At 32.6% G+C, this 14,347-nt stretch overlaps 3 protein-coding genes across 4 annotated transcripts in view; 1 reads left to right on the plus strand and 2 right to left on the minus strand.

The window, feature by feature from the left end:
- Positions 1 to 2,067: 2,067 nt before the first annotated feature.
- LOC111677606 (cytochrome c oxidase assembly factor 7 homolog) lies at positions 2,068 to 4,228 on the plus strand. The gene is made up of 3 exons (XM_023438764.2): positions 2,068 to 2,265; positions 2,417 to 2,706; positions 3,387 to 4,228. Exons 1-3 carry the CDS (start codon positions 2,166 to 2,168, stop codon positions 3,762 to 3,764), a joined length of 768 nt encoding a protein of 255 aa, XP_023294532.1. The 5' UTR covers positions 2,068 to 2,165; the 3' UTR covers positions 3,765 to 4,228.
- Positions 4,229 to 6,291: 2,063 nt separating this feature from the next.
- Positions 6,292 to 8,324, minus strand: LOC111677609 (citrate synthase, mitochondrial-like). Its single transcript, XM_023438767.2, has 4 exons — positions 8,048 to 8,324; positions 7,393 to 7,986; positions 6,865 to 7,326; positions 6,292 to 6,810 (listed from the first exon to the last, which is right to left on the minus strand). Exons 1-4 carry the CDS (start codon positions 8,078 to 8,080, stop codon positions 6,403 to 6,405), a joined length of 1,497 nt encoding a protein of 498 aa, XP_023294535.2. The 5' UTR covers positions 8,081 to 8,324; the 3' UTR covers positions 6,292 to 6,402.
- A 1,132-nt stretch (positions 8,325 to 9,456) lies between these two features.
- LOC111677597 (sodium/potassium/calcium exchanger 3) overlaps positions 9,457 to 14,347 on the minus strand; it is a 13,408-nt gene continuing 8,517 nt past the window's right edge. The window contains exons 2-8 of one of the 2 annotated variants that reach the window (XM_023438752.2): positions 13,956 to 14,129; positions 13,694 to 13,881; positions 13,438 to 13,624; positions 13,291 to 13,371; positions 12,228 to 12,740; positions 10,425 to 10,526; positions 9,460 to 10,366 (exon numbers count right to left, since the gene is read on the minus strand). In XM_023438752.2, coding sequence (XP_023294520.2) covers positions 10,029 to 10,366; positions 10,425 to 10,526; positions 12,228 to 12,740; positions 13,291 to 13,371; positions 13,438 to 13,624; positions 13,694 to 13,881; positions 13,956 to 14,129 — 1,583 coding nt within the window. In that variant the 3' untranslated portion in view covers positions 9,460 to 10,028. Of the gene's footprint in view, positions 10,367 to 10,424; positions 10,527 to 12,227; positions 12,741 to 13,290; positions 13,372 to 13,437; positions 13,625 to 13,693; positions 13,882 to 13,955; positions 14,130 to 14,347 lie in introns of both variants that reach the window. The other variant, XM_023438753.2, reaches the window with a different exon arrangement.

The raw sequence follows: 14,347 nt of genomic DNA on the forward strand, positions 1-14,347 counted from the left end.
TCTAGTTCTGTTCTAGTTCTGTTCTAGTTCTGTTCTAGTTCTGTTCTAGTTCTGTTCTAGTTCTGTTCTAGTTCTGTTCCAGTTCTGTTCTAGTTCTGTTCTTGTTCTAGTTCTGTTCTAGTTCTATTCTAGTTCTGTTCTAGTTATAGTTCTGTTCTGTTCTGCTTCTGTTCTAGTTCTTTTTTAATTCTGTTCTAGTTCTGTTCTTGTGCTGTTCTAGTTCTGCCCAGTTCTTGGCAATAAACTATTCCATAGACTACTTATTGCACTTATTAAAATACAATCCAATAGACTTATCAATAGGCTATTCCATACACTAGTCAGTAGACGAATAAATTAACTAGTTTATAGACTAGTTAATAGATTAATCAATAGGCTAGTCCATACACTAATCAATGAATTAATCAATAGGCTTTTCAATAGTCTTGTTGATTGACTTCCCAATAGATTCATCAATAGTCTCTCCATAAACTAGTCAATAGACTAATTCGTACATTAGTCAATATGATAGTTTAAAGGTTTACTCAAAAGATTGAATCGAAAGTATTATTTTTGGAGTTTTTCCAAAGTGCCTTGTAAAGTCTTGCATTTTGTACTCTCTTGCATCAACATACATACTTATTTAACACAAACGTTTTTCTCATCACTAAAACTATTGCATTTCCTTATTTATCCATTCTCAAACAAAAATCCCACAATAATTTTTGAACATGCGCATAACACACATCTAATTGCATTTATACAAATAACTACGTTTACTCTCTCTAATAAGTTCATTTCAACCTGTTGCTATTTTCATTCCTTTTTTACTCCCACCAATGTAACAAACTTTAACTTCTAAACTAATTACCACTTCCTCCCCAACCTACTGCTCACTCACATTATTCACAAACACAAACTAAGCTTTTAGCGCACACAATCTGTCTCTTTCTATTTTTTGCTTAACTTCACCAAAGATGCTCCCTTTCCGTTTTTTCTTTTATTAATCAGTTCTTAGTGTGATTTCTTAACAAAACCTTCTTCCTCCGGTAGTGTCGCGAAAATAAATTAAATAAATAAAGTAAATGGTTTCAAATTAATATAAAAAGTTAATAGAAATAAAGTGTGTAAAAAGTTTTATAAGAAAAAGTTAAATTTTGTTAAGAAATCGATATATTTGTTAATAAATTTGTGGTTAGAAGAATTTGTTGCGAAAAAATGTGCTGCCGGCAGCGCTGTCGCAAGGAAAAATATCGTGTGTGTATCTATTGTTCTCGAAGTTCGGTAATGTTCTCTCTGCTGTGAGTTGTTTTTTTGGAAAAGTATTTTGTTAAAGAGAAATGATTGATGAGAAAAAGTGGGAGTTATGGGAAGAAAATAGTTAAATGGAAAATATGTAATAAAAGAGAGCAAGTGTTAAAATAAAGAGAAAATAAATGATGTTTAAAGTAAATGCTCCACCATGGCCTGTTGTTGTATGAAATAAAAGAAAAATTTTGTAGAAGTGTGGGAGTGTAAAAGTGTTTTTGATTAAAGTTGTAAAGGAAATGAAAAGAAAAGTGTTAGCAAAAGTTAAAGCTGAAGGTTTAAATCAATTAAGTTGTTTTATTAATAAAAATAAGTAAAAATAAATAAAAGAGTAAAAAAACTCTTTTTATGGCCTTTTTTTAAAATTAATATAAAAAATAAGTTAAAAAGTGTTAGAAGTTAGAAGATTTTATAAAATTTAAAATGTTTTTTGTTAAAATGAAGCCTTGGAATGCAGTTAATTAAACAAAAAGGTAAATTTTCAAATAAAATTGTTAAGTTTATAAAAAAATAAAATTTATTTTCCTAAAAAAGGTTTTTTTAAATTAAAATTATAAAAAAAACCGAACTAGAACATATGTAGAACAAACTAAAACTGAAATTCTTTATAATCTTCTCTTCAATTCTTTGTATTTAACTGTTAAAATATAACATTAAAATTAATGGAATTACATTGAAATTAAACATTTCACATCTGGCAACCTTAGTTTAGCTACAACACATTCACCATCACACAACAGCTGTTCTCTTTCAATCACAATAACAGCTTTTGACATTTAACACCGTAAGGAAAAAAAACACAATTCTTTGGTGTTGTTTTTATAACAATTAACAGAAAAAAGTAAATTTTATATAAAAATTAATTACTAAACTAAACAATGGCTTATGATTTAAAAAAAGAATCAGATGTCAAAGAGTACATAGAAAAATTGGGTGTTGAATATCGTTTTGGCTGCTATTCAGAAAAGAAACCAGAAGGTAATACTAAGACAAATGCCGCAGAAGAAATTATCCAAAAAAATCAATTCTAACCTAAAGTTTTCTTAAAAATAACAAATATTTATTTACTCTATTACATATATCACTTTAAAAAATACAAAATATATTGACTACTCCATCTCTCGTAAAGTCTGCCACCTTTTGGGCGATTATTTGGAGAGCATTAAGAAAGATTTCGAAAAAGCCTCCAAAGTTTACAAATCGACATGTGACGATTATGGTTACGCAAAATCCTGCTTCAAATTTGGCAACTATAGTTTCTTGGGCAAGGGTAAAAGTGGCACTAAGGGTGATCCCCGGGCAGCTTATAGTTATTATGAGAAGGGCTGTACATTGAATGATTCTGATTCATGTTTACATTCGGGTTTGTTGTTGGTATCGCGTTCAATGCCCAAGGAAATTGATCGCGATGTGAGGAAGGTGAGTGTGGTAGGATGAATTGATGATATATATATATGTATGTAGGTGACTATTGATAAAACTTATAGTGCAGTCATCATCATCTTGACTAAAGTATATTCAATAGTCTAATCTATAATTTATTCTATAGTCTAGTCTATAGTTTAGTATAGATTTTAGTCTATAGTCTAGCCTATAGTCCAGTCTATATTCTAGTCTATAGTCCAGTCTATATTCTAGTCTATAGTCCAGTCTATATTCTAGTCTATAGTCTAGTCTATAGTCTAGTCTATAGTCTAGTCTGTAATCTAGTCTATAGTCTAGTCTATAGTCTAGTCTATAGTCTAGTCTATAGTCTAGTCTATAGTCTAGTCTATATTTTTGTCTATAGCCAAGTCTGCAGTCTACTCTATGGTGTAGTCTATATTCTGGTCTAGTCTATAGTCTAGTCTATAGTATAGTCTATAGTCTAGTCTATAGTATAGTCTATAGTATAGTCTATAGTCTAGTCTATATTCTAGTCTATAGTCTAGTCTACAGTCTAGTCTATATTCTAGGCTATGGTCTAGTATTTAGTGTTTATTTTGGTCCATAATCTAGTCTATAGTCTAGTCTTTAGTCTATACTGGTCTATAGGCTAGTCTATAGTCTAGTCAGTTCATCAAATGGTCTAAAAATCTATTTACTACTTTCAACTCCAGGGCCTTGAATTCCTCACCAAATCGTGTGACATGAACAATGCCACCGCCTGTTTCTATCTATCGGGCATGCACATTTCCGGCGTACAAACGAAACCCGAAGAAAGTCATCCCGCACCCACACAAACACCAGCTAAAGAATCCGACTATATTGTACATAAAGATATGAAAAAAGCTTTTGAATTTGCCTACAAAGCCTGTGAACTGCGCAATATGTATGCTTGTGCCAATCTTAGCCAGATGTATGCCCGCGGTGATGGTACCGAGAAAAACGAAAAGGAAGCTGAAAAATATAAGAAAATGGCCATGGAAATGCAAGATGAAATTAAGAAACAACAGCAAACTTTACAATTCCAACAGGGCTTGAAAAATCCTCATTAATCAGAGCAACAACACCAAAATTTTTCCTAACACCCAACAACTTTAAAGCCATCACTAACCTAAACTTGGTATATGCTGAAGTCCTTCTTGAAATGTGTTATAAATTAACACTATCAATCACAATTTCTTTTAACTATTTTTCTAAAAAACTAATCTTTGTAATCGACAACAAGTTTTGTTAAAAACATTCTAAAAACCTTTTGTTTTTTAGACATGTATGTAAATATCCCTCTATATATTTTTTCCTGGTCTTTAGGGTCTTTTTAAATAAGAAAGATTTTTAGTAGTTTTTAATGGCCGCCGTTTTATTTGACGTGACAACTGTTTTTATGTTGTCTTTTAAATTACAATTTAGATCACAAAAATAGAAAACAAATTAGTTTCATTTACAATATTTTCTATATTAATGTGTTTAAGTTAAAGTTAATTTTTAATTAAATAAAATATAATTCTTGTGTATTTTGTTTCGTTTTGCCGAACAGTGTAAAATGATTATTATTATTTTTTTGAAAATAAATTTAAAAATAAATTAGTTACAATTTTGAAAACTTGTGCACTTTTTAATACAAATTTTTATGTAATAACTTAATTTAGACTATGACTAGACTGTAGACTATACTGTAGACAAGACTTTTGACTAGACTAGAACATAGACTAGACTATAGACTAAACTACAGACAAAACCATGGAACAGACTTAAAGTCTAGAATATAGTCTAGACTAGACTATAGATAGACTAGACTACAGACTAGACTATAGACAAGATCATAGACTAGATTATAGACTAGACCATACACTAGACTATGGTCTAGACTATAGAAAAGACTACAGACCATATACTACACCATAGACTAGATTATAGACTAGGCTATAGACTAGACTACACTACTGACTAGACTATAGATTAGACTGTAGACTAGACCAGATTATAGACTAGACTATAGACTAGACTAAAGACTAGACTATAGACTAGACTAAAGACTAGACTAAGGACTAGACTATAGACTAGACTAAATACTAGACTATAGACTAGACTATAGACCAGAATATAGACTAGACTATAGACTAGATTATAGACTAGACTATAGACTAGACCATAGACTAGACTATAGACTAGACTATAGACTAGACTATAAACTGGACTATAGACTGGACTATAGACTAGACTATAAATTGGACTATAGAGTAGACAGTAAGCTAGACTATATACTAGACTATAGATTAGACAATAGACTAGACTATAGACTACACTATAGACTACACTATAGACTAGCCAATAGACTAGACTATAGACTAGACTATAGACTAGACTATAGACTAGACTATAGACTAGACTATAGCCTAGACTATAGACTAGACAGTAAGCTAGACAATATACTAGACTATAGACTAGACAATAGACTAGACTATAGACTAGACTATAGACTAGACTATAGACTACACTATAGACTATAAACTGGACTATAGACTAGACTATAGACTAGACTATAGACTAGACTATAGACTAGACTATAGACTAGACTATAGACTAGACTATAGACTAGACTATAGACTAGACTATAGACTAGACTATAGACTAGACTATAGACTAGACTATAGACTAGACTATAGACTAGACTATAGACTAGACTACAGACTAGACTATAGACTAGACTATAGACTAGACTATAAACTGGACTATATACTAGACAGTAAGCTACACTATATACTAGACTATAGACTAGACAATAGACAAGACTATAGACTAGACTAAAGACTAGACTAAAGACTAGACTATAGACTAGACTATAGACTAGACTAAAGACTAGACTAAAGACTAGACTATAGACTAGACTATAGACTAGACTAAAGACTAGACTAAAGACTAGACTATAGACTAGACTATAGACTAGACTATAGACTAGACTATAGACTAGACTATAGACTAGACTATAAACTGGACTATAGACTAGACAGTAAGCTATATTATATACTAGACTATAGAGTAGACAGTAGACTAGACTATAGACTAGACTATAGACTAGACTAAAGACTAGATTAAAGACTAGACTATAGACTAGACTATAGACTAGACTATAGACTAGACTATAGACTAGACTATAGACTAGACTATAGACTAGACTAAAGACTTGACTAAAGACAAGACTATAGAGTAGACTAAAGACTACTCTAAAGACTAGACTATAGACTAGACTATAGACTAGACTATAGGCTAGACAATAGGCTAGACATTAGACTGTAGAATAGACTACACTATGGACTAGACTGTAGACTACGTAATTGTCAAGACTATAAACTACACGGTAGTTTAGACTACAGACTAAACTATAGACTAGAGTATAGGCTATTCTATAGACTACACTATGGACTAGACTAAATACTTGACAATAGAGTAGACTATTGACTAGACTATAGACTAGACTATAGACTAGACAAATAAATTGACTGTAGACTTGACTATAGACTAGCCTATATACTAGACTATACCATAGACAGGATCAGTGTATAGTGTGGATTCAAATAAATATCAAAATAAAAAAAGTTTATATTTTTAAATTAAAATAATTTTAATAAAATTCAATTGGAATAGAACAAAATAAAAAAAAAATAATAAAATTACGTTTAATCTTCGCTTTCACTATTTAAACTTTGCATCCATTACCTTTAAACCACTATTGACTTTGGCTCTAGCCATAAGTAAATTTGTAGTTATAGTATCAGGACGTTCTATAGGCAACATTAAAGCTCTGGACCATATCAATTGAGCCATTAAACCTAAAGCGCGTGAAACTCCAAATAGTACGGTGTAAAATGAAGCTTCGTTAAGGCCAAAATGTCTTAATAAAACACCTGAATGAGCATCAACATTGGGCCAAGGATTGTTAACTTTTCCCAAACTTTTTAAGATGTCCGGTACTATTTTATAAACTGTCGTTACTAACTTGACTAGGGGATCATGGGGAATAACACGTTGGGCGTAGTTCATTTGACAGATGAAACGAGGATCAGTTTTGCGCAAAACAGCATGACCATAACCGGGTATAACCTTTAAAATGAAGAGAAATTTAGAAAAATATATAAGGAGAAAGGGAAATTATACCTTGCCGCTTTGTTTTATTTGATCTTGACAGAAATCTTTAATATCTTGCTCATTAGCATTTGGACCCTTGGCCTTAATCAATTCATCTAACCATTTGAGCACTTCTTGATTGGCCAGACCATGCAGAGGCCCCGCCAAACCATTTAAACCTGCTGCAAAGGCTAGATAAGGATCCGTTAAAGCTGAACCTACTAAATGACAAGCATGAGCCGAAACATTGCCTCCCTCATGATCACAGTGTAGCGATAAATATAAACGCAAGAGTTCATTAAAATCGTGATCATTAAATCCTAACATATGGGCAAAATTGGCACTCCAATCTAGAGAAGTTTTAGCAGAATATTCGAATTTTGAAGTTTTAAAGGTGTTGTTGTAAATCAAGGCAGCAGCAGAAGGTAATTTAGCCAAAAGATCCATGCTGTCTTCTAGAATAAACTTCCAATAGTCCAAGCGGCGGATATTCTTAGAAGTATTCCAAACAATATTTGAAATTTGAAACAAATTAGATCGTTGAAAAGTTGAACTCACCTCATTATAGGCTCTATTAAACCTGGAATTCTTATTAAGACTTGCTACCGCTATAGAAAATTGTGTCATTGGATGCATATCGTTCGGTAAAGAATCTATTATTTTCTGCACATATTCCGGTAATTGACTATTTTCCGCCCACATCTTCGACAAAAATTCCACATTCGTTTTACTAGGCACTTCCCCGGTAACTAATAACCAAAACATTGCCTCCGGCAAGGGTTCTCTGCCACCTTCAGCTTTTGGCAAGTGTTTTTGTATGTCCGTTAAAGTAAAACCTCGAAAACGTATACCCTCTTCGGCATCTAAATCGGAGGTGTCACAGACAAAACCCAACATACCACGCATGCCGCCATACAGTTGGCCCACTGTTATCTCTCCAACTTTTATTCTACCATATTCTCTCTTAAATTTTGAAATTTTTAAACGCTCTTGCTCGATTTTAGTTTCTAGCAGATCTTTGAAATCTTGCAAATTATTAACAGCTATTGTATGTGACTTAGAAGAGGGCAATTTGTCTTGTACTTCTTCACTTTTTTTGGGGGTTTTGGGCATAATATTTTGCTTGGTACTGGTCCAACGTAAGAGTACAGGCTATGAGTAGAAATAACATTATATTTATACCATTATCTGTATTTGTTGTCCATATTTTTACCTTAAATATATCATATTTTCTTAGAGAGAACATGTTTTTTTTTATATTTTAAAAATATTTAACAAATTCCAATTCTTACGAATTATTTTATTTTTGCAATAATATTTTGATGTAAATGACAACGATAACTGTATTAGAACCTCCCAATGATTTAACCTTTTAAAGGCTTATTATATTAAACTACTTTTTCAGACTTATTCGACTTTTTCCGACTTATTGATTTATCGAGTTTTTTGACTATTTCCCACTTTTTTTTTAAATTTTCGACTATTTTTGACTTTTTTCTACGATTTTCGAGTTTTCGACTTTTTCTATTTTTTTCGACTTTTTTCGATTTTTTCGACTAATCGACTTTTATTTACAAAGTCTACTTTTTGAATTTTTCCATAGACGATACTCGAGTTATTGACTTTTTTTTAAACAAAATACTTGATTGTTCGTTTATTCGAAAGTCGAAAGGCCTCCATCGGGCCTGTTATGCGCTCCTTAACCATTGCCACAGGTGGGGATTGAACCCGATCTACCAGACTTGAACACTAACCACAAACCTAACGAAGGCCACAGTCTTAGTTTAAACTATTGTCCAGTTTATAGTATAGCTTATGGTCTATTATATAGTCTAGTCTAATATCTAGTGTAGCCAATAGTCCAGCCTATGGTCTATATGGTTCAGTCTATATTATAGTAAAGACTTTTAGTTCTGTTTTAGTTTTTTCTGTTCTAGTTCTGTTGTAGTTCTGTTCTAGTTCTGTTCTAGTTCTGTTCTAGTTCTGTTCTAGTTCTGTTCTAGTTCTGTTCTAGTTCTGTTCTAGTTCTGTTCTAGTTCTGTTCTAGTTCTGTTCTAGTTCTGTTCTGTTCTAGTTCTGTTCTAGTTCTGTTCTAGTTCTATTCTAGTTCTGTTCTAGTTCTTTTCTAGTTCTGTTCTAGTTCTGTTCTCGTTCTGTTCTAGTTCTAATCTGGATCGGTTCTAGTTCTGTTTTAGTTCTGTTTTAGTTCTGTTCTAGTTCTGTTCTAATTCTGTTCTAGTTCTGTTCTAGTTCTGTTCTAGTTCTGCTCTAGATCTGTTCTAGTTCTGTTCTAGTTCTGTTCTAATTCTGTTCTAGTTCAGTTCTAGTTCTGTTCTAGTTCTGTTCTAGTTCTGTTCTAGTTCTGTTCTAGTTCTGTTCTAGTTCTGTTCTAGTTCTGTTCTAGTTCTGTTCTAGTTCTGTTCTAGTTCTGTTCTAGTTCTGTTCTAGTTCTGTTCTAGTTCTGTTCTAGTTCTGTTCTACTTATGTTTTAGTTCTATTTCTGTTTTTCTATATGTTATATTATTCGGTTGAAAGATATCCAATTCCCATTAAATTCCAAAACCGATCTTTTTTTTGAAAACATTTTATTTAAATTTGTTGGTTTTTTTATATTTAAAATACAAATCTTATAAAATAAATTAAATTTTTTATGTTTATTGTTTTTGTAGTTTTTTTATACATCAATTAAATGTTATATTAAAAACATATTTTCATAGTTTTCATTAATTCCAAATGATGATGAATATTTCGAAATATTAATTATTAATTTTTTAATTAAAAACTGTTTTAAACTTAAAGGAATAAGGAAAGGGAGAGAGACAGAGAACAATAAACTAAATTGCGTAATAAAAGAAGAAAAAATAAAGGAAACGATAAAAATAATACTAAAAAATACACTTAAAGAAATAATTGTTTTAATTTGTTTTGTTGGCTTTTTTAGCGATAGGAGTTTCAATACAATTTTTAAATAATAATTATTTGGACAAACTGTGTCTTATTTTGTAGTGACTTTAAACGTCACTTTATTAACAAGTTTTAAAAAATGATTCGAAATTTTTAAAAGTAATTTTAAAATATTTATTTAATTAGGATTTTTTTTCTCAAATTTTTCTTACTTATTATTAAATAATAATTAAAAAAAGAAAGCAAAGAAATTATTAAAGTTTTGTTTAAATTTCTCAGCTTTACTTTATTCATGATCTACCACATGTGGGTAGATTTACCCGGAAGAATACATTCAATTCGATTAGTGAGGCAAATATCAAAAATACCAAATACATGACCAGACAGGCGGTGCCCACTTTTTTGTCCAATTTAAATTTATTACACGAAAATGTCAAATACAACAGGAAGAGTGTGGAGAGCAGGGTTATGGCGGAATATTCAAGACCGGCTGAATTGATGCCAACATAATTTTGTCCGGGTTGTATGGGAAAGAAGACAGCTTTGATGAGCCATGGTACACCCAGGCATAGAAGAATGTCAAAGGTGTTGGAACCAATGGAATTACAAATACCCATTGAACCGTGACCTAAAGGGCAAAGAAGAAAATTTAGTAATTAAAACATATTTTTGAGCAAGAATATTACCTCTTTTGGCCACGATAACACTGGAAACTGCTTCGGGTACACTGGTGCCAGCAGCCAGGAACGTAATGCCCATTACGGAATCGGGAATTTTTAAAGTGTCACCTGGGTAAATAAAAATAAACCACAGTTTTACTTCATGCTGACTCTAGTGCTGTAGACCTTTTCTAGTTCTGTTGTGCTCTAGTTCTGTTTTAGTTTTGTTCTAGTTTTGATTTAGTTTTGTGTTAGTTCTGTTCTAGTTATGTTCTAGTTCTGTTTAAGTTCTGTTCAAGTTCTGTTCAAGTTCTGTTCAAGTTCTGTTCAAGTTCTGTTCAAGTTCTGTTCAAGCTCTGTTCAAGTTCTGTTCAAGTTCTGTTCAAGTTCTATTCAAGTTCTGTTCAAGTTCTGTTCTAGTTCTGTTCTAGTTCTGTTCTAGTTCTGTTCTAGTTCTGTTCTAGTTCTGTTCTAGTTCTGTTCTAGTTCTGTTCTAGTTCTGTTCTAGTTCTGTTCTAGTTCTGTTCTAGTTCTGTTCTAGCTCTGCTCTAGTTCTACTCTAGTTCTGTTCTAGTTATGTTCCAGTTGTGTTCTAGTTGTGTTCTAGTTCTGTTCTAGTTGTGTTTTAGTTGTGTTCTAGTTTTGTTCTAGTTATGTTCTAGTTGTGTTCCAGTTGTGTTCTAGTTCTGTTCTAGTTGTGTTTTAGTTGTGTTCTAGTTTTGTTCTAGTTATGTTCTAGTTGTGTTCCAGTTGTGTTCTAGTTGTGTTCTAGTTTTGTTCTAGTTCTGTTCTAGTTTTGTTCTAGCTATGTTCTAGTTGTGTTCTAGTTGTGTTCTAGATGTGTTCTAGTTCTGTTCTAGTTATGTTCTAGCTCTGCTCTAGTTCTACTCTAGTTCTGTTCTAGTTATGTTCCAGTTGTGTTTTAGTTGTGTTCTAGTTTTGTTCTAGTTATGTTCTAGTTGTGTTCCAGTTGTGTTCTAGTTGTGTTCTAGTTTTGTTCTAGTTCTGTTCTAGTTTTGTTCTAGTTATGTTCTAGTTGTGTTCTAGTTGTGTTCTAGATGTGTTCTAGTTCTGTTCTAGTTGTGTTTAAGTTGTGTTCTAGTTTTGTTATAGTTCTGTTCTAGTTATGTTCTAGTTGTGTTCTAGTTGTTCAAGTTCTTTTCAAGTTCTGTTCAAATTCTGTTCAAGTTCTGTTCTAGTTCTGCTCTAGTTCAAGTTGTGATCTAGTTGTGTTCAAGTTGTGTTCTAGTTATGTTCTAGTTCTGTTCTAGTTTTGTTATAGTTATGTTCTAGTTTTGTTCTAGTTCTGTTCTGTTCTAGTTCTGTTCTAGTTTTGATCTAGTTATGTTCTAGTTCTGTTCTAGTTCTGTTCTAGTTCTGTTCTAGTTCTGTTCTAGTTCTGTTCTAGTTCTGTTCTAGTTCTGTTCTAGTTCTGTTCTAGTTCTGTTCTAGTTCTGTTCTAGTTCTGTTCTAGTTCTGTTCTAGTTATTTTCTACTTCTGTTCTAGTTCTGTTCTAGTTCTGTTCTAGTTATGTTCTAGTTCTGTTCTAGTTCTGTTCTAGTTCTGTTTTAGTTCTGTTCTAGTTCTGTTCTAGTTCTGTTCTAGTTCTGTTCTAGTTCTGTGCTAGTTCTGTTCTAGTTCTGTTCTAGTTCTGTTCTAGTTCTGTTCTAGTTCTGTTCTAGTTTTGTTCTAGTTTTGTTCTAGTTCTGTTCTAGTTCTGTTCTAGTTCTGTTCTAGTTCTGTTCTAGTTCTGTTCTAGTTCTGTTCTAGTTCTGTTCTAGTTCTGTTCTAGTTTCTAGTTCTTCTGAAGTTATTTCTATTTCACTTACCAATTATAGTTATCATCCATGCGACAACATACGACAGTGATCCGATCCACACAATACACATCACAAATGTCAAGGGGAATATTTTATTATTTTTCGCTTTCTTACAGTCCGGTATGGCAATACGGAAAAGCAAATGAATGGGCCATATAATGATCCAAGTGAATTGGGCAAAACAACTTTTACCCCAGGGATACTTAAGCAGGGAATAGCCTTCCTCTTCCTCAGGCTCAGCAGCACTGGCGGAATCAGCTGTTGCGGCTGGTAACGCATTAGCGGCAGCCTCAACATCAGTATTTTCCTGATGGGCTATAGGAGCCTTGATCACACAACCTGAATTATTAGAGGCGGCCGTTGAGGTTGTAGTCGTAATATTCGAGGTGGTGGTGTTGGTAGTTAGGCAAGTGGTAGCTATAGGCGGTGAAGCAGAAGGTGGTATTTTTGGCGGTTCATTATTGACACCACCATTCAGTTGAATGGTGGATAAATTATGGCATATACGATTCTCCACGAGATCTGTTAAGGGGAATTAAGATGAAAGTGTTAATATTTTCTTTGTTGTAAAGAAATTTAAAACATTAGAAGTGTAAAGAAATTGGGAAAACAGTTTTGAAGTGAACACAGTTTTGGATTAAACAAGTATTTACAGTTAGATTTAGAATAGTATTAGATTAAGCGTTTAAATAACAATTAGTTAGCGATTAAACGGAGATTAACAGTTGACAATTTAGTTAAATTGAAAGTAGTTATTAATAAAGTTTTAATCATTAAGAAGCATCTTCATGATTTGATATAGAAAAGATCTTGATTTTAATATACAACATGGATATAGACGTTTAGAAAATTTCTTCTTTATACAGATAACGAATAAGATCGGTGAACAGTTTTAGTTGAAAAACAGTAAAAAGACAGAGTTTAATATATATTCGATTAGAGGGACTTGAGTGAGTAATTCGATTCCAGAATTCTCCCGGGAAACTAATTACTTTCTTGGTCCCCAATTGAAAGTTAGTTTTTTTTCATAATAGACCAGAAATATTTTATAACAAAAAAACATATTATAAACCTGGTTCTTTTTCATTACTGTTCTTGGTCTGTATGCTACAATTTGAAGAACGGCTGCGTGAACGAGCTTGCTTAACTCCACCTATATATACATTAAATTGAGAATAGCCAATAAATTATGTTAAATCGGATAACAAGAATCACATACCTTTGGCACACTTTTGAAATGTCTTATCGAAATACATGACAGCCAAGTAGACAGCATATAGGGAGACCAAAATTAAGGCCTCATACCATTCGACACGTTCGTCATGCATGACACAAATTAACACGGCCACCGTAAAACCATAAGCTATACTATCACGCGTCAAAGGCCACCAATCCAGAGGTATAGTCTATATATTATTTAAAAACGTTTCAAAATTGATGAAAAAAACATATATAGTTTTATATAATCCACTCACCATTCCCGCTCCTATACCACAACAAGCTGCCACAGCTAAAATATTAAATACCGCTGAACCCACTATGGTACCCACACCGATATCACCCTCTGTGATAAAGGTACCTATCACATTTACAAAAAGTTCTGGTGCCGATGTTGCTGCTGCCATAAATGTAGCACCCGCTACATCATTGGACATATTTAGGGCTATTTTTGAAAGAAAAAAATGGAACCATTTCGTTATGAATCGTACTAAGTTATTATATTCGTATAAAACTTACCGGCACAGATTTTTTCCACGGCGGGCACAAAATATTCATCACATACTACTGCTAAAGCTACAAATAAATATAAACTGGCTATAACATGAAGTACAACAGCACCCGCTTGTCTCTGACCCTCTGTGAATAAATCCCGGGGAAAATCATCAATAGCAGGCTGTGTGCAATTTATGTCTGAAAGTAAAAGGGACCAATAATTAATAACAGAACTAGGAGATAACTAAAAGAGAACTAGAATATAAGTAGAATAGACCTAGAACACAACTAGCACAGAAGAGAACTTGACAAGAACTAGAACAGAACTAGAACAGAACTAGAACTAGAACAGAACTAGAACAGAACTAGAACAGAACTAGAACAGAACTAGAACAGAACTAGAACAGAACTAGAAC

The sequence above is a fragment of the Lucilia cuprina genome, chromosome 3 (genome assembly GCF_022045245.1).
Source record: "Lucilia cuprina isolate Lc7/37 chromosome 3, ASM2204524v1, whole genome shotgun sequence".
Lineage (NCBI taxonomy): Eukaryota > Metazoa > Arthropoda > Insecta > Diptera > Calliphoridae > Lucilia > Lucilia cuprina.

Bases quoted from the DNA above. Each gene is read 5' to 3' on its own strand.
- LOC111677606 (XM_023438764.2), top strand. From the start codon at position 2,166: ATGGCTTATGATTTAAAAAAAGAATCAGATGTCAAAGAGTACATAGAA. The intron at 2,266-2,416 runs GTAATACTAAGA...TCTCTCGTAAAG, and splicing joins TTCAGAAAAGAAACCAGAAG to TCTGCCACCTTTTGGGCGAT. The intron at 2,707-3,386 runs GTGAGTGTGGTA...TTTCAACTCCAG, and splicing joins TTGATCGCGATGTGAGGAAG to GGCCTTGAATTCCTCACCAA.
- LOC111677609 (XM_023438767.2), bottom strand. From the start codon at position 8,080: ATGTTCTCTCTAAGAAAATATGATATATTTAAG. The intron at 7,327-7,392 runs GTGAGTTCAACT...AATACTTCTAAG, and splicing joins TTAATAGAGCCTATAATGAG to AATATCCGCCGCTTGGACTA. The intron at 6,811-6,864 runs GTATAATTTCCC...TTCATTTTAAAG, and splicing joins AAATAAAACAAAGCGGCAAG to GTTATACCCGGTTATGGTCA.